The 25081-nt window shown below is 35.6% G+C and overlaps 1 protein-coding gene across 15 annotated transcripts in view; it reads left to right on the top strand.

Moving 5' to 3' along the window:
* msn (serine/threonine-protein kinase msn) overlaps positions 1-25081 on the top strand; it is a 154494-nt gene that overhangs the window by 114737 nt on the left and 14676 nt on the right. For 8 of the 15 annotated variants that reach the window (XM_071657669.1, XM_071657667.1, XM_071657662.1 and 5 more), the window contains 3 exons: positions 890-1663; positions 10800-10892; positions 19665-19715. In XM_071657669.1, coding sequence (XP_071513770.1) covers positions 890-1663; positions 10800-10892; positions 19665-19715 — 918 coding nt within the window. The remainder of the gene's footprint in view (positions 1-889; positions 1664-10799; positions 10893-19664; positions 19716-25081) is intronic. The other 7 variants (XM_071657672.1, XM_071657671.1, XM_071657670.1 and 4 more) reach the window with 2 other exon arrangements.

The following is a 25081-nucleotide window of genomic DNA, read 5'->3' as shown; positions in this document are numbered from 1 at the left end:
GATATTTGAAATATTTTTCACGTTTTGACATTGGTAATGAGTGGAGATCTTCTCTTGGTCAGGTACTTGTTTATCCTACTGTTGTGGGTCATCGAATGGTGCATGGCATCAACTGGCAAAAGCTAGTCATAGCTGTCAGACTCCTTAGTATGCTGTTGCATTTTTCTTGCTTTCTGTTAGACTGTTAAGACATGAGGCATTTCTTGCAAGAGGGCAAGGCTTCCAGATTTAAGTTTAGAGAAAATAAACTAATAGATAAAAAGGATGAAATGATTGAACTTTTAAAAATATTAAACCTTAGATATTCAAATGAAGAGGATTCACTGCTAGCTGTATGAAAGAGATGATACTTTTATTTGCTAGAGTTGATAGTTTTGCTATCTAGAGGCTGGCATGTCTTAATGAAATATTGCTGTAGGAGGTGAAAGATTCCATCACCTAAATGAGAGTGGAATGTATGGGTGAGTTTGAGAAAATCATACTTCAGAAACTGTTGATCAGAGACATAAACTAAGTTATCATGTTTTTTAAAGGATTTTGACTTGAAAGATTAAGTATGCATTGAAATTGGTAATTGGAATTTTTTTTTTCATTTTTTAGTTCCATTTCACATTTTCAGTCTATATGTACTATTTTCTTTAAAGTTTTTATTGTATTTTCATGTTTTCCATTACAGTATTGTGTTTGTGGATGGATATTGAATATATACTGGATTTAGTTGATTAGAATTAGGAAGAATAGTCCTCTATATATTTTGCTTAGTGGTTTGAAGTAATTTTTCAAGGGCTATGGTGCTACAGTATTAAAGGTGGAGGATATATCTTTGCATGCTTCTTTTTAATTGCCTTCCCTTGTCTATATAAGTGCTGCAACAGTTTGCAAATTTCAGCATCAGTCTGATGCAGACCAACAAGTGCTGCCAGCACAAGTGGAGAACTTAGATAATGATATCAACAGAAATTATGATTATCAGCAGACAATGACAAAAGTAGAAAATCCTCCTGGACGAATTAGTGGCTTAAATAATCATGAATGTGGAGAAGACTTTAGTCCATCATGGAATAACATAAATCATGAACAACGAAAATTAGGTAAAGAATTTGCCAATGGTCATGACAGTAGGCCAGTTCAAGATCCTAAACCAGTGCAACGAAATTCACATCAACTAATACATCAGTCTAGTGATGGTGATTTAAGTCAACGAGCTCACAGAAGAAATGAATCTGATTCACGACTTGGGCTATTACGAAGACAGCATACAGATGTTGCGCTTGCCCGTCGATCTGATGTTTATCGCAACAGCAAAGTGGAGATAACTTTTCCTGCAGCTCGTTCTGAGGTAACAACTAGTGTGGCTGGTGAGCCTGTTCTTACAGATTTTATGGCTAAAATAGGAGATGAACACCAGCGGTCATTTGGTGAAAGTGGGCGTAGTGAATTACGTCGTCAGGTATCTCTGGATGGAGACTTACATGCTGTTAGCTCCTCTGGAAGTAGTGGTCGAGAGCATGCCAGGCATGAATGGAACCAAAGACGAGAAAAGACTGATGTGGATCTACGACGGGCTGAGCTGCGTAACGAGCTGGAACAGTGGCGTGTGTCTCCCCAGGTGGGATATGGCCGTGACAACGCAACCAATCATCAGGAAGGGCCAGCCCACCAGGTCAGCTGGCGTGGTCACATATCACCACATAAGTCCTGCATGACGTACTGTTGTCTACTAGCAAGATTACAAGCATGGGCATCTCTCAGACAGTGACATAATAGCTGAGCATTTTAATTCAACAGTTGTCACAACTTGAGTACTACTAACAGCCATACTGGAAACTTGAGCATCTAGAAGGCAGATATCCCTCATCAGATACTTCTAACCCCTGGATCTCAGTTATGATGATTTTATGATTACTAATGATAAGCAACTAACCAAGCTGTATTATTTTTGAGGTAGTGTATTTTGCATGAAGTGTAGTTCAGTTTGCATCTTAACAATGATTTCTCTTACTTTCATCTGAAATATGTTTTGCATGAGCGTGTTGGTTTCAAACATTGCCATACTATACTTTGAAAGTATGAAAATATGAATAAGAAAAGTTTATGCACTGTGAAATCTGTATCATTTCATAGTAACCATGTGCTGCATCTAAATACTTTTAAACTAATGCTATTTTTTTATGGAAGTTGTTAGATGATTAAAGAATTGAAAGGTTACTATTTTTAAGTTTTGTCAGATCATTGTTTTCCAAGCTGAAGATCAGAAGAGATCATGTTAAAATAGTAATTTTTCATTAAGGTTTTCACCAATTTAGATATAATGTAATTCTTTAAGATTTCTGATTGTAGATTTATTGCTGCTGATTTAAACATTTTTAACATAAATTTAAACTTACAGGGTAATATACCTTTAAGTGCCATGAACATCAAACATCATGGTAATTTCAATTTGTTAATATTAAGGAAAATCAAATAAACAGTTGACTTATAGCAGCCCTCCCCGACTTAATTTATTCATTTGTAAGTTGAATTATCTCTTTTTTTCCATTGTGTAGTTTTTCTCTAAGAACAAATAATCATTATGGAGTCTTCTTACAGTAGTATAATCTGTTAAAGCAGTAACCTTAATGTAAATTCTTGATAACATTTCTGAAATAAAGACAAAAATAATTAACCCAAAAAGTGAAGGAAACCTTCTGGCATGATGCTTGTGAATTTCTAGGATTCTTTTGTAATTGAATAAGCATTAATTTGATATATTAAGCCTGTGAGATAAAAGTCCTAAAGTTCTTTCATTCTTTTATTGATATTTTAAAGTAGCTTTTATGATTCAGTTTTGAGGAAAAGGCTTACCTCATGGTGTAGAGGGTATGTTGTACATGAAAATTACACCTATAGATTGATCAAGTTAGGTAATTAGGTAACATTAACCATGTACAACAGGCTTTAGGTGTGAGCAATCTGGGACTAACACTCTAGGCTTCTTGCACTGTAGCTTGTGTAGTCTCCTTCCGTTGTTCCAGTTTTCAGGGTAGCCAGTCATCCAGCTTCTATACACCAACACTGCTTTACTTGCAATGCTATAGTTAAATTATTGTTTTGTATAGATTTAACCCAAGATTGAGCAGATATATTTGTAGGCAGTATTCCAGCAAGATGTTTTTCGTATTTTTCAAAGATCTGTGAAAGAACAATAAGGCAACAGCTACACATGTAATAATTTCAGCATGATACAGCATTTAGACACTCAAACATAGCTATAAGAAAACTATAAACAGTGTTGTAAATATTATTCTCTCCTCAGCAGCCTGTACCATAAGCATGAGATTACTTGTTTCTTGAGTGAAATATGGGATAGATAGGTCAAGTCTTTCCAGTAGGAGTTTTAGTGAAAGGTAGCTTTGTCTTGTGCTAAGTTACCAAGTCTGTTACAGACAACCTGAATTAGTGACTGTGAATTCCTGGGAGTATCTTGGTAATATATCAGCTTAGGCTTGCTGACACTCATATTTGATGAGTTTGCAGCAGCCTAAACATCCACTTTGTGAACGACTATATGAGGTTCCCAGTAAAGTGCTCATCTGAACAGGTCTGCTCTTGTCAAATGGCAGCCGTCATCAAACTGATATCACCAAACCCACCTCCTACTTATATATCTTTTAGTTTCATGGCTCCCAGACATGCCACTTGATGGTTGACAGTTGGCATCTATAAAGATCAGTATCCCTTTCTTTTTGTTTTTACGTTTTGCTTATACATAAGTATATCTCGTTATGTATTCTAGATATTTGGGATGTTTTTTCAGTGTCACCATTTTTCTTCTTGACTCCAGAGACCATACATGCAGTACTGTGCTTGATATTTATGTTGATACCTAGAGTGGATTCAGGTGTTAAAACTTTACTTGGTTGTAACTTGTAGATGAGTGATAATTGTGACCTTGGTAGTCAATCAGCCAGAACCCACACCATGTCTTTTGTCAATTTGTTTCTTCATACAATATAGCAGTAATTTCATGATTTTAGGTCTTTAGAATTGTTTATACATTATGGAGGCAGAATGTAATGGCTGGTTAGTTGATTAAACTATTATTTTTCATGAAGTGTGTTTGGTTGTATTAGAATTTGTTTGTTGTCAGCTTGTGTCGCTTCTCATTTCTGCCCAGATTCATAGCTATTTCTCTTTTTAATACTTGTTGAGATGTCTTCCCTTTGTCCCAGTTTATTGATAAATACTATGGTGTTTATATGGCAATATTCAGATGGCTGCTTTGTTGGTATGGTCAATAGCGGTATTCTTTTGATGGTAATATTGAAATTATTTAGTGACCAGTGGTTGATATCATAACCTACTGTTATCCTCATTTCTACCTTCCCCCTTCTGTGCGTGTTGGATTGTTATTCAAAATTATCTGAAAATTCATAGGAGATTATTACATTTTTGATGGCTTACCACATGCTGAATGAACACCCATAGGGGTGTGAATGATGCATTTAACTAACATTCCTGATAACAGAGGGAGGTATGGAATTAATGTTTCTTTTCAGCCTGTTTTCTGAATGTACTCCTATTTTACAACCAGGCAAAATGTTGGTAGTGAATAACAAATACGCTTAGAAATATTGCACTTTTCTCATCAAAATTTATTTTGGAGGAGATTGGCTGGCAAGTGTGGGGAGGATATTCAAGGTTTTGTTTCTTTATTCTGAAAACTCTACTCTCATGTCGTAAAAAGTCTTACTTTATACACATGTGTTACATGGATGGTGTATAAAGTATTATCACATTTTTCACTTTACATATGAGTGTGGGAAGGTCGAGTGACTGGCATGTATGGGAAGGACATTGGAGGAGTTATTTCTTAGGAAATATAGTAAGCCTTTACTTATCATCTGTTACCAAAGCCGTTCATTGTCTTCAGTATTACATTGATGAAATTAGGTTGCAATTGTATATAATTTCTTTTATAAACCTGAGTTCATTGAGGATGGATCCCCAACACTTTTATTTAATTTCCCCCAGATATCACTCTTTGAGTTACTTATTTCCCCACATTTCTTGTGTTATTCTTCTTCACTGTCCTCGCAAACTGATACAAGCAAGTGTTCCTCCCAATAAAGTATCATCAAATAAACCACGTATTTTTTCTGTGGTGTCGCTATGTATGCACGACCTTCCTTAGACAGCATTTACTTACATTGAAGATTGTAGGGATACTGAGGATAGCATAAGTGTTTCCCAAACCTTCTTGGTGAAAGAAACCTTTACTGGACAGACTACTTATGATATTATACATCAGCTGGATATTTAAATGGAGGCAGATAAAGTTAGAAATTCAGTTGATGGTGGCTGCTGTTTCCCAAGAGAACATCAATTGATGTTGGCTTCTGTTTAAAGGTTTAGTGGTTTTCCTTTAGCACTTCTTCATGCGGGTATGCTCTCGTGCTCACAGAACATGCTGCAGAGGAGAGACATGTAGTTTTGAAGGTTGACAAACTTTTTTTTTCACAACTAGCAAGAATTTTTTCTTGTTTGGCATTTGTCAGAAAACCTTTTCTCATACCTTCTATGCTTACCTTTGGCTGGTAGACTCGATCTGCAAAAATTGTAAACTTAAGCAGTTGGAGGGAGGTAGATTTGGTGATTTCTTCCTGGGGGCAGTTGTTGATTGACCAAGAGTGGACCCATTCAAAGCATTTTGCTCTAAACAGCACTAAGTCATTTGTAGATGGTGAGTTTAGGGTATTGCAACCTCATTGGATATGAGGCTGAGCAAGCTCAAGCTGGTACACAACCAAGATGTATCTCAAATACTTATGGGACACCACTTGAAAGAAAAAGGTATATCAACCTTCAAAACCAATGTTTTTGTTTGATTTACTATAAGGTCACTAGTAGAGCACTTTGATGATCCTTGATGATCCACTACCTCCTGCTGCTGTTATTTAAGATAGTCCCCTAAGAGTCATATGTCAGTGGGAAACAATTGTGCTTTTGTTAACCATATTTACATACAAGCTTGGGTTCTGTCGTTATCTGCTGCTTTTCATATAGAGTACTCTCTCTCTCTCCCTCTCTCTTCTCTTCTCTTCTCTTCTCTTCTCTTCTCTTCTCTTCTCTTCTCTTCTCTTCTCTTCTCTTCTCTCTCTCTTCTCTTCTCTTCTCTTCTCTTCTCTTCTCTTCTCTTCTCTTTTCTCTTCTCTCTCTTTTCTCTTCTCTCTCTTTTCTCTTCTCTTTTCTCTTCTCTTTTCTTTTCTTTTCTTTTCTTTTCTTTTCTTTTCTCTTCTCTTCTCTTCTCTTCTCTTCTCTTCTCTTCTCTTCTCTTCTCTTCTCTTCTCTTCTCTTCTCTTCTCTTCTCTTCTCTTCTCTCTCTCTCTCTCTCTCTCTCTCTCTCTCTCTCTCTCTCTCTCTCTCTCTCTCTCTGTACAAGAAGATATAGGAAGGGATGATCACAGCTACATTGAATGTGTCTATATCATGCTTTGGGTAGGTTAGGTAATGTAGTGATGGAGTGTGATGTGTCATTGAAAAAATTGATGCTCTTTTAATCATTGTCTCATGCTGTGTGAATTTCTTGATGATATTGGTATCATGCATGTGGTGTGCCTGAGTGACCTCATTTCTTGATAACTACTTTTGGATTAGGTTTTTGCATTATTATATGTGTAAGGTGAGGATGGTGGAAGTAAATTTGAGTAAAAATTGTAGTTTTTAAAAGTGATTAGCTGATGCAGTATATTATTGATTTATATTGTAAATAGTTACCTTGCAAATGCAGGAGATGGCAAATCAACTATGAAAAAATATTTGAATAATTGGAAGTTGTGTATGAGTTTAGGTGTTTAGGAATGAAATTCAGTAAAGATAGGAATGGGAAAGCTAAAGTTCAGAGTAGAGTCTTACAAAGAATATGTAATATAAATGAAAGAAAAAACTGAAGGAGAAAGTTTACAAGAAGTTTGTGTAGTTAATGTAGTGATTTAACACCATCGTTTCATTGGTTCAGGGTATGTAAGATTCAAAAGCAGTAAGAATGGATATCTGAGATAGAATTTTAGTTGAAATAAGGAAGATGTGGTAAAGAATGAGTTTGGAGAAGGATATTTGTTGTGAAAATATCTTTAGGGAATTTAAAGCATTAAATTCATTCAAGATGGTAGGATTATGTAAAACATATGTTAGATGGTGAATTAGTTTAGAGGATATATAGTAGTTAAGTTGAATGTTCAAGGAGAAGAGGGAGATGCTACTCAAGAACTGGAGAGATGCATACATATTGATTAAGACTACAGATGTTTCTGATCAAGATCGTTGTTTATTATTGGATGCAGTGGAACTGTTCTGAGTGTAAAGCTGGAGTTGTTAATGGTAACTTCTGTCTCGCCTGAGGAATTAGTTTAATGTGTAGAATGTAAAAGCAAGTGCATAGTAATTCACTTTAACACGATGTAGCAGGACACTTCTCTAGTGAATGAATGTAATGATTTGAGAATTTTTTATATTTTGTCTTGCCTTGTGCTGTCATGTTTATTTCACTGTATCTAACAAGGCTGTACAATGAAAACATTAATCAGATGATACTTGTAGGCTATAGCTGTTGTAATACACTATTTAGAGTCCAACTAGAAACGAAGAGATATATAAATACAATGGCATGATTGTAGCAGGAAGATGTAAGGGATAGATAGATAAATACAATGGCTTGATTGTAGCAGGAAGATGTAAGTGATATGTATTCATGTGTGATTTCATTGAGTGTTGGCTTCTCTTCACTTAAAGTTTGTCTTGTGCAGTAATTGGATTTGATTGAAACTTCCACATGAGGAATCAAGCATCGTCACAAGTGAATTAATTCACATGCGATGATATGACATCCATCCTTGTTGAGCCATTGGAATCTGTGTCAATGGGGACGCAGTTTTATCAGAAATTTTCACTCCTCTTTGCCAGTGATCAGGCAGTTTATTTGGCATAAGTAATATACATTCTCGTTTGATAGTTTTCTGTGAAGTGTCTTACTCATTACAGTCACATTAACCTTTATAGTATCACTCTACATTTGCCTTCTTTTCATATCATCTGACTGTTCCTCATTCTTTTCTCAGTCACTGCATTTGCTATACATTTACAACATAATGACATTTCTAACTGCATATCTTTACTTGACCTGATTTTTTTTCTTTCTCACTTATTATATACTGAAATAGAATAATTCTCCTGCCGCAGGTTGCATCAACCATGCTTATTTAAGTTCGATAGCACTTTATTTTACCCCCTCTCACTGCTTAAATAATTTTCAGGCTGACTCCCCTAAAATGTCACTTTTCCACCAAAAAATAGAATTATGTATGAACTTGACCTTAATTACTAATTTTCAGCATTGAAAGAAGCTGTATTTCATATATCTGACTGTAATATTCCTTGAAAATTGTATTGGATACTGAAAAATTGTGATTTAAACAAAAATATAAAAAGAATGGGGAAAATTTGAAGAAAACTAGTTTCCAGGAAATAGCATAAAGATAGGCAGAACCAAGTCAATGAGAAGTCAAAATCAGCGCTGCATGATAGTATAAAAGATTTAGATAACAGTTTGGGTTCTGTTTGTTCTTGCACAGTTTGCAGTTTTTAATGAAAAATAAAAGTCCTTACTTTATGTGAGTTTTGTTTTATATAGTTAACCCTTCCCTATACATTATGGTAATAATATTCAATATTGTATAAACATCGTCAATCAGCTGAAGAATTTAGAAATCCAGGTTTTGCAGCATGGAATGCAGATGGCAACATTCATGCTGATTTTGCATTTGTTTCAAGTACAGGAAGATAATCTCAACTGTCAGGATAGAGGGAAACTTTTTCAGTCACCATGGGATAGATCTGAATTTTGCAATCAGTGGGTGTAAATGTTTATTTGGATATATCTGAACTATGCTGCAAAAAAGTTAACTTTCCTTCTTGGCATTTGCTCTTGACCATATAGTGCATCTGCCTTTCATCTCGTGTATTCCTTAGGTGTCCCATTTAGTGTGCCATTCAAGTCACAACATTTTCATACAGTTAGAATTATTTATAATGGTTATCAAAACTACTCATTTCATGTAATTAGAAGACGATTTCCCTAGGGCCAGGAGTGAAAGAATATCGCTTATTTTTCTCTTGCATGACACAGAGAAAAATAGTCGCGGAGGTTGACTAAGAGGCCCCCCTCCATTTTTAAGAAGTGCTAAAAAATCCAACCCCCGTCCTTTAACTTTCTGAAAGGGGAAACATAAGAATTCAAGCAAAGACTTTCCCTTAAAGGCTCATTCATTTGTCCATGATGCTACTTTGCTGAGACATACTAAGGATAAGGAAAACGATATTCCGTAGTAAATTACATACCTGACTGCATTTATTCCCACAAATACTTACACAGCACGTCGACCCCGGTATACCACATCGTTCCAATTTACTCTGTTCCTTGTACGCCTTTCACCCTCCTGCATGTTTAGGCCCCGATCACTCAAAATCTTTTTGACTTCATCTTTCCACTTCTAATTTGGTGTCCCACTTCTCCTCGTTCCCTCCACCTCTGACACATATATCCCCTTTGTCAATCTGTCCTCACTCATTCTCTCCATGTGACCAACCCATTTCAAAACATCCTCTTCTGCTTTCTCAACCACACTCTTTTTATTACCACACATCCCTCTTACCCTTTCACTACTTACTCAGTCAAACCACCTCTCACCACATATTGTCTTCAAACATCTCATTTCCAGCACATCCACCCTCCTCCACACAACTCTATCTATAGCCCACGCCTCGCAACCATATAACATTGTTGGAACCCCTATTCCTTCAAACATACCCATTTTTGCTTTCCAAGATAACGTTCTTGACTTCCACCCATTTTTCAATGCTCCCAGGGGCATATATATATATATATATATATATATATATATATATATATATATATATATATATATATATATATATATATGTATATTATCCCGGGGGATAGGGGAGAAAGAGTACTTCCCATGTATTCCCTGCGTGTCGTAGAAGGCGACTAAAAGGGAAGGGAGCGGGGGGCTGGAAATCATCCCCTCTCGTTTTTTTCTAATTTTCCAAAAGAAGGAACAGAGAAGGGGGCCATGTGAGGATATTCCCCCAAAGGCCCAGTCCTCAGTTCTTAACGCTACCTCGCTATCGCGGGAAATGGCGAATAGTATGAAAGAAAGAAAAAAGATATATATATATATATATATATATATATATATATATATATATATATATATATCCCTGGGGATAGGGGAGAAAGAATACTTCCCACGTATTCCCTGCGTGTCGTAGAAGGCGACTAAAAGGGGAGGGAGCGGGGGGCTGGAAATCCTCCCCTCTCACTTTTTTTTTAATTTTCCAAAAGAGGGAACAGAGAAGGGGCCCAGGTGAGGATATTCCCTCAAGGGCCCAGTCCTCTGTTCTCAACGCTACCTCGCTAATGCGGGAAATGGCGAATAGTATGAAAAAAAAAATATATATAAATATATATATATATATATATATATATATATATATATATATATATATATATATATATATATGTTGGATGTTGAAATACAATCCAAGAGAAAGTATTTTGTTAAAACTTATGAGTGGATTTTTTATTTTTTGGTAATTTATTTCTAATGCTGATGAGGACTCCACCTGAAGCTTGCAAATATTTCCTGCTTTCTTCTAGTGTTAGATTTTGCTTTCCCTTTAGGAGATGGACTAGCATCTTCAAGTATTGTTATTTAAGACTGTCACAATGTACTCTCCAGCAACAGGATCGTTCTCGTGGTGCAGAGCCCTCATCAGGGATGAGCACCCCAGGTTCACGCACATCTTCTGTCCTTCCTGATCTCCTACCACAGGTTGGTTTATGGTTATTATTTCTTTATTTTTATTTCATTTTTTTTGCTATGTTTTATTTATGTTTATTATCCATGAAGACACCAGGGTTTATAGGCACGGCAATAAGTAAATATGCAGCTCATGAAAGTATGGCATTATCCATGCTACCAAGTTAGATTAGCAGAGAGTTAACAGTTTTGTATGCTTAGGTATAAAAACTTTATACTTTTTGAATAATTTTCCCTTGAATAGATTAGACTAACTAATTTTGGGCACTTAATTTTAACATGGGCCAGTCTTATCCATTCTTATCTAAGGAACTTTCTGCTTATTTTACTTGACATTTATGGTGAAACCATGATCATTGAGTTGTGAACAAAAAAAAAAAGAAGCATCTCATGCTGTAGCTGAAAAATAAGAGGGTATATAAACAATGTTATAAGCATATATGAAATTTTGATGAAGATTTGTCTAAGGATACCCGTCATCTAAACACTGATAGAATTGGACATACATTTTTCATTATTTATTGGCCTTTTTAGTAGCATAATCTTTTTATTACCTTAATTCTCATTATCTATATAGACCATAACCAGGGTCATGTGATTATGGGAAGAGCCATTAATGCACTGTTAATGTGAAAGATGATGATTTGTACCTGTACATCAGAGGTTTCACTTATGATTCCTTCATTATATCAAGAGCTTGATAAACTGACTCTTTTTAGTTTGTTTCACATACAGTAAACTTTTGTAGAGTCTAAGACACAGTGAGATGCAAGTTGTCTTTTTTTTATACATAAAAGGTGATTACATTTACAAGTTATGTTTACATTTTCAGTTTTCTTTGAGCACACATCTAATTATTTTTTTTTTGTTGCATATTACTTTGTTCTACTTTTGTTTACCTTTCCCTTCATTTCTTCTTTGATTGATCTATTTTCATTGATAGTATGACCTATGTGTAATGCTTTGTGTGTTTTAATGCCACATATTTACTACTAACATCTTTTGCACTCCCTGCTTACACTCATTAATCTTAATGCTCAGTATTGGCATTTCCAAAATGATTTAGAAATGAACTTTGTATTTATGACTTCCCTTTTCTGCCTTTGTATCACTATGGGCATATCTAATGATGTTGTCCTTTCCTTGTAGCTTAGAGCGCTTAATTCATGTGCAACTTTTTCCGTTTACTGTTTGGTTCTTGTGTAGGTAATCTACTTGCCTTGTGTTGGTGCCCAAAATGGTGGTGCATAGTAAGATGTAGGTCTAATCTTCTACCTCTCACACTCTTTCCCAGAGCTGAAAAAGCAGTATGAATCAGTTTTCATTGAGCCAAAAACCTCCTTAAAGAAAAATAACCCGACCACATTCTTTGTAAGCTGTAAGCCCATTGTTACGCATAGCAGATTGCTCCACTTCACCAGGATTTCGAGAGGGCTTTTAGGAGTATTCCCAGGTACTATGCCTCAGCATGAGACTCCTGGAACTCAGTCTTTGCAAAGAAATACAAAACCTTTCTTTCATGGGCATTAAATATCATAGTCTTTGCAAAGGCATTTGTTAAATTTGACCATGGGGTCATAGTATACTAAATGCATAATTGGAAAAATTGGAAGAGTGATATACAGCTTTTTAGCCAAAAGATCACAACTTTCCCTCCATGGTAGAAAAACTGTCCCCAAGGAACTGTACTCTGGCCTTACCGTTCCTCATTCTCCTTGACATTGATGTGGATGCAAATCATATCCTTTGCAGATTTAGCTAGAATAAGTATGAAAGGATTAGTAGAGGACTCTGATAAATTATAAAGTATGCAAACAAGGTCTTCCATTGGCCACCGAAAACATGCTTTGCAATTGGGATAAGTTTCAACTCCTCCAGTATGAGAAAAATTAGGAAATGAAGAATAGTATAGAATACCAGGTGGATACAGACACTGTCATGTCATGATTTAACCGTGGTAAAAACCTCAAAGTAATGCTGTTTGATGACCTTACCTTCAGCTAACAAAATGAGTGAACAGTTGTCTCTTGCAATAAAGATGGTTGGATGGATCCTGTGGACTTTCAAGAGGAGAAAGGAGAGACCAGCAATGACCCTTTTCAAGTTGCTGATACTGTCATGAATAGAATAGTACTGAGTGATGACATCGTCATACAAGCTGACAAAATTACAGTATTAGATATGCATTTACTGAAATCACAGACTGTGCACTACTTTCGTTATATTTTGCACACCTAGGGGCTGAGAAATTATGCACATCTTGGCAATGGTGTTAGTGGAGTTAGAATTGCCATATATCAGGAATGCTTGGATCACCTTTGGTTCAAAATATTCAACTTATTATTGGTGAATGATACAGCAAAATTGCATTTTCATATATTTTTTCTACACAATGCTGTTCAGTAGGTTCCACCTAATGCATAGATTTATATCTATGCACATATTGAGAAAATATAACAGAAAATAGGTGAAATAGACTGAAGTCTTGCCTCCTTGTTTTGTTTCAAAACATTCAACACTTAATCAGTAAAATGACATAGTGAATTATGTTTTCGTACTTATTTTACTACCCATATCTGTTCAGAAGTTTCTTACTTATTCCTCTGCATAATTAGAAAAATATGAGAAAATAGCATAAAAAGATTGAATTCTTGCCTAATGTGAGAAATACTTAGGAAAAGAGAGTGAAATGCTAGTGGTATTCATGAATCTGGAGATGGGATTTGCCAGAAATGACAGAGGCTTTGTGGAAGGTGCTGATAATATATGAAGTAAGTGGAAAGTTGCTAGATGTAGTGGGGAGGTTATACAAGAAAACAGAATGGATTGAGACTGAGTTTGAAGAAGTAGAGTACTTTAGATTCCTGGGAGTGGACTTGGCAGGTGGTGGGAGAGGGGGATAAGGTCCTGGATGTACTGTGGAGTGTATGGAAGGAGAGGTCAGTGTCTGTTAAGGAAAAGATGAGCAGGTTTGAAGATACAAGGCTCCTGATATTGTTGTATTTGTGTGTCTTAGGGATTAAATGCAAAAGAATAGAAAGAGGGGGTTTGTGTTGGATGTGAAATGCCTAACAATTGCATGTGATGTGAGATAAGTTGATTGTGCGAGAATGATGGTGTAAAGGTGAGGTTGATTGTGTGAGAATGACATTGTAAAGGTGATGTGTGGTAGTATGTGCAGTATGAATGAGAGAGCTGACGGGTTGTGCCAAAATAGTTCAGACATATGGAGAGGATGAGTTTAGAAAAACATGTCAGAAGTGGATGGAGCATGAGAAAACACCTGAGACAAGATTCTGCCACAATAGCAGGGAAAGCCCACATTGCCCACCATTTGTCTTACTTGTTAAATAACACTTTCTCTTGACTATAACTCCTTTGCTCACCATGTCATGCATGTTGAATAATGCTGTTTTTCTTGGTGGCTTCTCCTTTGACATAGTTGTCCACTATTGTTTACATCTTTGCCCCACATATTCCTCTGTGCCTGGGACCCTGCCCCCTTCACCCCTACCCACTCTATAACTTTAATCAAAACTGATTTTTCTCAGAGACTCCCATTCAGCATTTATCTCTCTCTCTGTAATCTCTGCAGTTATGTTGTCGTGCTGTTTCAATTTTGGTGCATCAAATGCGCTATATTCTGACATATTAGTATTAGAAGAGGGTGCATCTGAACTTGCACCTTTGCTTGCTTGTCTTTTCTGATTGATTTGGGCCAGTGTCTCTGGCAAATTTATTGTGCATACCTTGCTCATCCTGTGAGTGGTAGTGCAAAAGGATTACAAGGGTCACAAAGGATCTTACTCAGACCCCATTGGGTTGATATTACATAAGATCTTATGATTCGTATTTCAGTGCATACGTTACATAGTTTCATATGGTAAGCTTTACTGACTAGATGCAAAAAGTGGATACAAACTTAAGATTTCAGATATCTTGTTATTAACAATAAGATGTGACATTTCTTGCTGAGTCTGTTTAGATTTATCCTTAAAATGCTCAATTTTTTCAGATTCTAAAACATAGTGTTCTAGTTTGTGTCCAAATCTTTGACCACAAACTTTACAATTCATACATTTAACATCACCCGTTAGGCCAAAGCGTCAGTAATACCTATAGCCTAGCCTTAAGCTAGCAGTTACAGCATCATGTAATCTTCTGATCTTATTACTTTCTTCATATACATGTTTTACTTTACATGTAACATTTCACTGTGATGGAAAATGTTTCTTCTTATGCTTGTCTGAATTCGTCTTCATGCTTCGAAGATGTCAGTTAGTTCTTTTCTAATTGCATTTTGTGGGGTTCTAACCGACAACCTAACACTGTTTTCAACATCACCTTTACTAAGTGCAAGTTTGGCTAAAGCATCAGCTTTGTCATGGTCATAGAGGCCTATATGAAAGGGAATCCATAACAATCTGATTTGAATCCCTTGAGCAATAATTTCAGAGTATTTGTGTCTGGCTTCAGATACCAGCATTTTACATTCTGATCTCAGGATGTTAAGGGCAAGTAGTGAAGATAAAGAATCAAATATAATTAAGCTGTCTATGACAGTGATTTCTACTTGCTCCAGGTTAATCCCTCTTAGGACTGTTCCTGTTCTTGTGTAGGTTGCCTTTGCTAGACCTCATATAAATTGAAAGATACTTTTACCATTATGCAGAGGTCCTTTATACCATAAGCAGCTATAATTGATATTAGGAAAAACCATAAGATGTCATTTCATCATATGAAACATGTTTTTTCCTACAGAGTTATGTTATTTAGATGGAAATCCATGCTTTGTTGGTGTGTAGAGTTGCCCTTAGTCACAAGCAACTTCAGTTAGCCGTGGGAAAGAATCCTAGTCTTTCAGTAACCCATATAACATGATAAGGGTACAGCCCTAGGATATGTTCTTAGTGTGCCCCAAGCCTACTATATTTTAACACAATGAAGATATTTGGTGTCATTGTAACACTTGACAAACATGGAAACCTGAAGTTACATGGTAGATACATCTGCCTATGAGAAACTTTGAGTCGTGTTTAGATACCACAAGTTCTTCTCTACTGAATAGTTGCTGTGTTATGCAAAACATTGCTCCATCCTTGTATAGAGGGCTCTTCTATTCATGTAGTACTACATAATAAATAGGCAGAAGTGAGTATTGCAGGTCGACTTACCAACAATCCCAGTCTAACCAGCTTGACCCACTTGCCCAGTGCTTCGGTGTTGGTTCACTTTCCATCTTAAATAAGTATTACTTTGGTTTTTGTTCCCGAGAACTAGCTGCATGTGTGACCCTGCCATTAGCTAGACTTCATATTACTATGCTAACATGGTAATTGTGCGGTTTGTGGCAGCTTAGGGGTTGGCCATATTGATATGTGTTTCTTTACCTACATCTTGAAGCTTTGGAATTTTCAACCTCCTCATGTTTTTAGTGACATCTATCGCCTGGCACTTTTTGAGAGATTTCATTAAACTCTTCACATCTTAATGAAGGCCTGGCCTTAATCAGATGAGATGTACTTTCAGAACAAGAGGAACATTGATCAGCAATTATGAGTAATTTGGCAATGACAAAATTGTGAAATATTATTCAAAACTACGGTAAGAAAGAACTTCCTGCATTCTTTTTTCTCTTACACTTAGCTTTTCCTGTTATCCAAGATGGCCACAACTGGGGCATGGTTTTATCCTTGCTTTGCTGGTTGCAGTGAAAAGAGAGTACTTATAGTAAAAGAGAGAGAGAGAAAGAGAGACCTTTAGCTTATATACAGTAGTAAAGATTGTATTTAATGATCATTGCACTGAAGCCTTTGTATCTTTGCTTTTGCAGATTATTAAATGCATTTATGACCTTATTTTTTGATAACAGAATTACACTTAACACTGAGAAACTATGATTTAGAATATTACATTATGTACAGTACAGTATACGGTACCTACTTTACGCAGATGTATTAAAGGTTTTCATGTGAATGCAGACTGATAATGTGTCTATTTATTTTATGGTTATATGTGTTAAAGAACAATAAAACTTGTTAGTTTATAACTAATAAAATAGTAGATCAAACATGGTAAACACTGATTTGTCAGAATGAAAATGCCCTTGGGTACATGAATAAGATGTCATCACCTCAAGGTGATTATGTACATAGTTATTCACATAGATTAAATAGCTCTTAAGTACAATCTGATAATAAAGTTTAAACATTTTTAAACCTTGTTTGATTGCTAGTGAAAGTGAATAATGATGAAATCATCACAAACAACCAGACTGACATACATTTGTGATAAAACCTTCCCAACTTGTGCCACCTCTTGCAGCACATATTCTCCCCAAGTCTCCCTCCCAAGATTTCCTTAATTATGTGGATACACCAGATGAATATGAAAAATTATCCTTTTATTTATATCATCCAAAGGTTCACACATGCTTACCCTGCAGATATGAAGATGCAACCTTTGTGGTGACATACATTTCAGGCTGAGGACTCTTGATACCTTGCATAGTCCTAAACTGTATTCTTTGTTTTTTCTCTGTGGTTTAGGTTGTGTTATATTAATTGATATAGACTTTTCATCCTTAAATTTTTTATTTTACAGACTTTTAAGCTAATTTATGCACAAACATGCAGTACTACATTAATCATTTGGAACATTGGTTCTTCTTGAAAAGAATGTCTGCATCTGCATAGAAGTCTTCTGTCAGTCTTTTAAACTCAGAAACACATGAATCCAGCTCACATCTTCTGGTTACCTTGAGTGAACAGTTGCTCCCACAGAACAACTGCACACATGACATTCACCCTCACATCAGTAATAGCAATACAGAAATTAAATGTTCGCTGGACCCTAACTGGCACCAGATTTTAACAAGAAAAAGAATCCCTTAACATACTCTACAGACAATTAATTTGTTCCACATAAAACTGTGCTTCAACTGCCTAGTCCTCTTTTGTCCTCTCAGAAGCATATTTAGGAGAGATTTAATCTTCATGAAATAGTGTACTCAAAACTGTCATGTTTTGCTTTAGAGAAAGGACTATGAAATACTAATGAAAAAAATTTATTTAGAAACAACTGAACTCTTCTCATAGCTCTTGTGAGAAGATACAAAAAAAAAGTGTGTAAAACAATTGCAAAACTTCTCGAAGAAATCTGACTCATAAAAGGAATTTAACCCATCAAAACCTCTTTTTATGGATCACAAAAAATTTTGTTGAGTACAAAATATGTAGGAACAAATTTGATTTTTCTTGTTAATGTCAAATTCAAAATTTGCCCTTAGTATAAGTTAACAATATCAAATTGACAATTTCACCCACACATGATCCTGAAATGGACCTAAAGAAAGCATCTGATAGGGTTGATAAAAGGTACTTTTTGGAAGATATCACAGATCTGTGGATTAGGGAAAAGATACTTGAAGCAGTGAGGAATGTTTACCAAGAAAGTAAGACGTATGTAAGTAGTTAGAGAGTAGTGTGTGTGGATCTAGGTGAAGATGAATTTGTGGCAGGGTTGTATGATGTCACTGAGACTGTTGATTAGTTTATGGTTGGGGTTGTTATTACTTATTTGTAATGTACAGGAAGGGAGTTTTACATTCATGTGGCCCCATCTCTTGAACACACACTGTTGCAGTCTGTTAGGGATGGGCATTCCTGGTATGCTAGTCAGTTACTGTTTATGAATGACATGGTGCTGGTCATAGATTTGAGTTAGAAACTGTTGAAGTTGGTTTCTGTGTTTGAGAAAGTATACGAAAGGAAAAATGTGTGAGTAAATGTGAATAAAAGCAGGATTATTAGGTTTAACAGTGCAAAGAGACTGGTTAGTTTGGATGCGAGTCTGATTGGAAAGAATTGAAGGAAGTGAAATGTTTTAGGTACTTGGGAGTAAACATGGTAGTGAATGAAATCATGGGAGCTGAAGTAATTTGCAGTGGATGAAGGTCAAGGATGCATTGGAAAGAGAGGTCGCTGTCTGGGAGGGGGAAGATGGTATGTTTGATAGTAAAGTAATCCCAGTGGTATTGTATATATGCAAGGCATGGGCTGTAGATGAAAAGGTGTGGAAGTACAACTTTAGAATTCTTTGTTGATGGCTCGTCACACCAAATTCTTTCAAGTAGTGTTAAGCTTTCTTAGACTCCAATAACCTTCAGGAAGTACTAAGTTTCCTTTTTTCTATTCAATTGTGTTCTTTTATATACAGCTTTCCCCCCCTCCCTCCTATTACAAAATTTTCTTTTTCCTTAAAGTAAATGAATACCGATCATGCTGTGTATTTGATAGATAGATCAATGTGCAGAATATTTAGCATGTTTTGTAAAGTATGTTGTATATTCTTCCCTGGGAAATTTATGGATGGTTGATAGCTTGACTATTTTAAATGGTTTCTGAATGTAGAAAAAACTGCCATTATATAAGTAGAAGGGAAAATTTACCCAATAACTTATGACAATTGAGTATAACATCTTGTTTTCAAACTTATTTTCAAATTTTCTGATTTTTGTTTTCTATACTGCTCAGTGTTACTAAAGCTAAGATTGTATGTTACTTTGCTTTTTTCTAGTGTACCATGAACATCTACAAATATCTTTATTCCTTCACAAGATTAATGACACATGAATTGATTTGCACAGTGGAGAGTCTCACTTTTTCCATCATGAATGCAGTTGGAGTAATTGTATGGTGTGTTTGTTAAGTACTCGTCCTGATGTGTCATTTTCCCATGGGTTCAGGATCATGGGAACAATCTCAAATGAAATTTATTTTTCAGACATCCAACAGTCCTAATGGGTCCCGTCATGACAAATCCACAAGTGAGGAGGTTAGTGATCAGTTTTTGAATAGTTCTTATATGTAGCTTTTGAAAGAATTTGCTTCTGCAGTGCTTAGCTGATTTGAAGATTATTAATTGCTTATCTTCTAAATACTCTTTTGCGGGACTTTCCATTTAGTTGAAAAATTAAATTCACAGGGACCTTAGTTTCCATTATTTTGTCATGAATAATGTTGGTTGAGTTTATATTGGGCAGGGATAAGAAAAGAATACCCTTATTGGTCATATATAAGATTTTTTTTAGCTTATTATATCATAAAACCATTGATCATTATGTGTGGAATGGAAGAGTGATATTGTTCTAATGGAAATTGTTATTTGATGTGCAAGGTATTTCTTGTTGTGTGAGTACTTGTTGATGTTAAGAAGATGAATTCATTGATGAATGAATAAAAGATGGAATGCAGAAAAAGATGCACTCATATGCACATGTATTTATGTCATTAATTATATGGTTTCATGACTCCTTTTTGGGGTTGCTGCAACTTCAAGGATGCATTCCTATCACGAGCAGGGAAATGATGGATTCATTTGGAGTGAGAAGTTCCTTGATGAATGTATTCTTTTTTGTTCATTGCTGGTGATACAAGGAATTACAATGATCTAGAACAGATATACAATAACAACAGTTAAAAAACAATGGGGAGAGTACAGGCAACAGTAAAATGCACACTTCTCAGAGTCAGTATAGTTCTGATGATAGAGAATTTCAATTACAGTGAGATGGACTGGAGGATCTTAAATTCTCATGGTGACAGGGAGTCTTGGAGACAGGTTTTTAGAGTGCATTCTGGAAAATTCCCTCAACAATAAGTCAGTAGATATACTTGAATGATAGTGAATAGTGCATCATCATTATCAAACCTTTTTTGTGTTTAATACCATGGAGATATACCAGTTGCAAAAAAATTGAAAAAATTGATCATAATCATATGAAATCAAATAGAATACTATAAAAAGTTTTTTGTTGTTTCAAGCTGAAACACATTGTCATAAGTTGATACAACCTACCTTAATTCTAAATTGTCATAAGTATGAAATGTTACAACCTACAGTATCATGATTTGAGACTTCTTGGTAATGAGGATGGGAGGGAGGAAATGAAAACATCAATATGAAGGATATTTAGGAAATAAACTGCTGGAGTCTGTGTGCGTGAGAGATGTGGGAAATAGACTTCATCCCCAACCTATTGCCAGAGTCCTATACTGGGAGGATTGTGAAGAAGACAAACTGCAGGGAAATATTAGAACAGCATTCATGTATATGGATAAGGAAGTATTCATCAAGTTGTTCATATCCTACATTTGGCCAAAACTAGAATATGCTTCTCAGCTTTATTTACTGCCTTTAATGAAGAACAAAGAAGTAAAAGTGAAGGTCTAGAGGGGGACAGAAAACATGGTACCAGAATTATGGGGCTGAGTTACAGGAGTGGATAGTTGCCTTAATTTTGACAACTATGGAAGAGAGAAGAGTAATGAGTGATAAGATCACATTCTTCAATATTTTGAACTTGTTTGGTGTTGTCAAAATGGAGTGGGTCTTTGAAGGATGCAAGGATAGAACAGCTAATGGTCATAACATGAAAGTAAGCAAGAGGCATATCAGAAAAGATATAGAGAAGTACCTTTTCTGTGTAGTAGTGGATGATTTGAATAAACTGAGTAATGAAATTTTGAATGCAGATAACATAGAGAAGATTATTAAGTTATTTGATAATAGATAAAGTTCAAGAGGTGGAGCCCTTCATGTGTGAAAGTCCATACCCATACAATATAAATAGGTAACTACTCACTCAGTTACCATCCTTTCCCTGTAGCTCATGTAATGCTTTGGAAGCTGGCCATTTCCACCAGATGGGATCACAGGTCTAAAAGTGTGATGGCATTGTGTGCTTGTTTTTGTGGGGTGTACACTGGATAAGTGAGAAGTAAATGTTCAATATCTTCAGTGTGACAGCCTTTTCTTGGGCATGAAGGATCACATGACTGTTGAAATGGTGTGTGTAATGTTGGAGGAATAAGTGGTGTCCAGAATGCAGTCAAGAATGAGTAATTTGTTCATGTCTGGACAGTGTAGGTCCAGAAGGTGTATGACTTACAGAATGGCGTGAAAGACTGGATTTGGAGGGTATTTGTTTATTGCTTGTCAGGTCATTTCATTTTCTATGTTTTTCATTGATTTGTTTGGGAGGGGAAATGATCATGAGTATAGGTTTTTGAAGTGTCAAGCAGGGCTAAGATTTTTATTTCTCCTTGGGGTTGATGGTTGGTTATGGCAATGAATGAAGTGATAATGGATGTTTATGGCATGGTTTGGATGAAGTCTAGTGTTGTTTGCAATTACCATACTGTCAAGGATATTAAGGTGAGATTACATCGAGAGTATTTTAGTTTCATTGTACAGGTGTTGAATGCAAGGGTTTCTTGGCAGATTGTAATTATTCTGAGTGCTTAGTTTTGTGTGAATTGCTGTTTTGTTGTATAGTCCAGATCTGGTGCCGGTAAGTGTTATGGCCTACGTGTTGATGTTTACAGTGTGAAAAGCGAATGTCATTTGCAATTATCTGTGAGGAGGGAGTTTTCCTCTCATGGGTTTGCACCTCTTGGACTTTTACTCTCATACAACATTTAAAATTTTCTGTATGCTGTCAGCATTTATTGTCTTCATTCATTTTGTTCTTTAATCCACAGCTCTTACTATAAAAGTATATATCTTCAAATCTTTTAACAAGTTTCTTGCTTGATTTTGTGTTATACCTTCTAGTTGATTTATACATCTCTTGAGGAACTGTTCTTTGTGTATGTCATCAAGTCTGTTTTCTCTTTCAAAGTGGGTAACTTTAATGCCTCCAGCTTTTCCCTGTAACTTATCTCTTTTATTTCTGATACAGGGCCACCTTTGTTGCTCTCCTCTTTGTGTCATATATGATGCCCAATATGGTTAGAGTTTTTTTGGTGAGAGGTTGACCTATCAGGGTGATAGATCGGTTTAGGTTGGACTTATATTTGTTAGGGTGAACAGGATGACAGAAGACTTCTTTGTTGATGAGAACAAAAAATTGTGTGAGCTGGTTTTAATATTGTGATGCAGTGTTGCATGTTTGTTTTTGCTTGAATAGTGTCAGGATGTTGTAATGTGATTGTAATGTCATCTTCATGTGAAAGGACTTTCCCTCTGGTCTCTGGGAAGTGATGTTAGAACATGTAAGGAGAGATTGAAGAGAATTGGGAAAACTGCTTTTTAGGGAACTCCATTATAGAACTTAGTATTTTGAAGAATACTTTGTGTGTGACTCTAGCATGGTGGCCTGCAATAAAGTCTCCCGAAAAATTTTTATCATAGAGGGTGGTGTTAAGTATTTTTTGTGAGAGGGTGTTTCAGAGTTGGTTTTGTATATGTTGTTGATATGTTGCCACAAATACTGTACATGAGGGGAACTGTGGAATAGAACATGATGTGAGGTTTTTGTGCAGAGTGGTAGTAGAGTGATTGGGTTTAAAGTCTTGCTGTCTGGATGAAAGTGCAGTATTTTGTTTCAATCTTTTGTGGATCAGTTTTTCAGGTACTTTTGATAATGTTGACAATAGTTTAGTAGGTTGATAGGAAGAAGGGGAGTTAGGTGGCTTGGAGAGTTTCAGGATGGGATGCTATACTGCTGGAGAGTTTCAGAATGGGATGCTATACTGCCTTTTTTTGTGAACAATATTTATATTTTTCCCTTTCTTCAATAGTCACACCATCCATATCTTGTGAATTTTATTTATCATGATGTATATTGTTAGATTCCTTAACTGTTGTTAATTCTTGTAATGTATAAAGTGAAGACCAAATGTAAGATACATGGTGATGTGATCCATTTGTCTTGCATGCGGACTAATTGTTGAATGTCGTGCTGAGTAACTAACCCAAGAAGACGTCTCATCGCCACTAACAAGTAAGTATCTGGTTGTCAAGTGCACCTGTGTGTGAACTTGGGTGGTAAGCATGAAAGGCCTCTTGGCTTATTATTTAGCATTTAGTTATGTAGCAGTTGGTTTCCTAATGATAGATATGATACTAACTTCATATTATAATATTCAGGTAGATACTAACTTATGGCTAAGTCTTGTACAGCTACTGTATCTAATCTTGCTTTTATTCTCTGATGTTATCAGCATCATTCTTTTGATATTTGATTCTGTATAGAGTAAAAGCACATGAGTTTCAAAAGTCCATACTTGCACATCATACACAGTTTGCTATTACAGTGTTGTGTGATTGCCTGTTACTTGTATCACACAAATGTTTGTTTAAGTAGATATTTAGACAACACTATTTAGTATTCATTTAGAGACCTTTGTGAAAGAACAACAGAATATTTAGAGTAATGATAAGGTTTTAGTAACTTTTTTAGAAATTGTTTAGGAAACTTCAAAAATTACATAATTGTAACTTTGACAGTGATGCCATATATGATAATATAGAGGGCCATGTTTCACTTTAATGCAAAGAACTAGGGTTCAGGATATTGTCGAGTAAACTAAGAGCCTTTATTGCACTTGATTCACCCCATTAGATTGGGAATGAAGTCATTGATAAAAAGCTGATACACAAAGATTGGGCCTGAATGAAGAATATCAGATAACCAGGGTTCTCCCCAAGAATTTTTAAATGATGATATAGAAGAGTAGTTCCCAAAGGGGTACACTCCCCTTCATGAGCTGTAACATTTTGCATTTTCAGACACTCTTAGAAATCATTTGCTGTAATCTAGTGTCTTAAATAATGTTGAATTAGATATGTAGAATAACAGTTCGCTGCCAAAAGTTGACAAACTTTATGACAGAAATCATAAGCTTTTAAATCATGGAAAAAAAGAGGGGCATGCATTGTTTTGTTTGTTTTATGTTTGTTTTATATGGTCTTTGGGGAGAACCTTGAATATCACACAGTAAATGGAGGTGACATTTAACTTAGTTTAAGTGATAGATAGGATCATGGGAAAAATGAGATTAGTGAGGAGTGAATACTTAAAAGTTAAGAGCAGTTACAACTTGACATTTTATAAGGCAACACTGTAGATCCTCCAGTATGGAAGAAGATGAGAAAATGGGTTTTTTAGGAAGATAGATAAGAATTACTATGAAGACCTGAATATGCATTTTTGCTCAAAATTAAAATTTATTAGTTGTTGATATTAAAAAAAGTTTTAAATCAAGGCATTTTCAGCTGTTGTCATTTGTTATACAAATTTACACAATCCCTTGTGTATTATATCAGATCTCTTACCTAAAGACAGAAACTGAATTGACCCAATTACATTATTGATATCTAGTAACACCTAGAAGTTTAGGTACTATAACCAGCTT

The sequence above is a fragment of the Panulirus ornatus genome, chromosome 65 (assembly GCF_036320965.1).
Source record: "Panulirus ornatus isolate Po-2019 chromosome 65, ASM3632096v1, whole genome shotgun sequence".
Classification (NCBI taxonomy): Eukaryota; Metazoa; Arthropoda; class Malacostraca; order Decapoda; family Palinuridae; genus Panulirus; species Panulirus ornatus.
The sequence above is the reverse complement of the archived record's forward strand: the minus strand, read 5'-3'. Positions and strand labels throughout refer to the sequence as shown.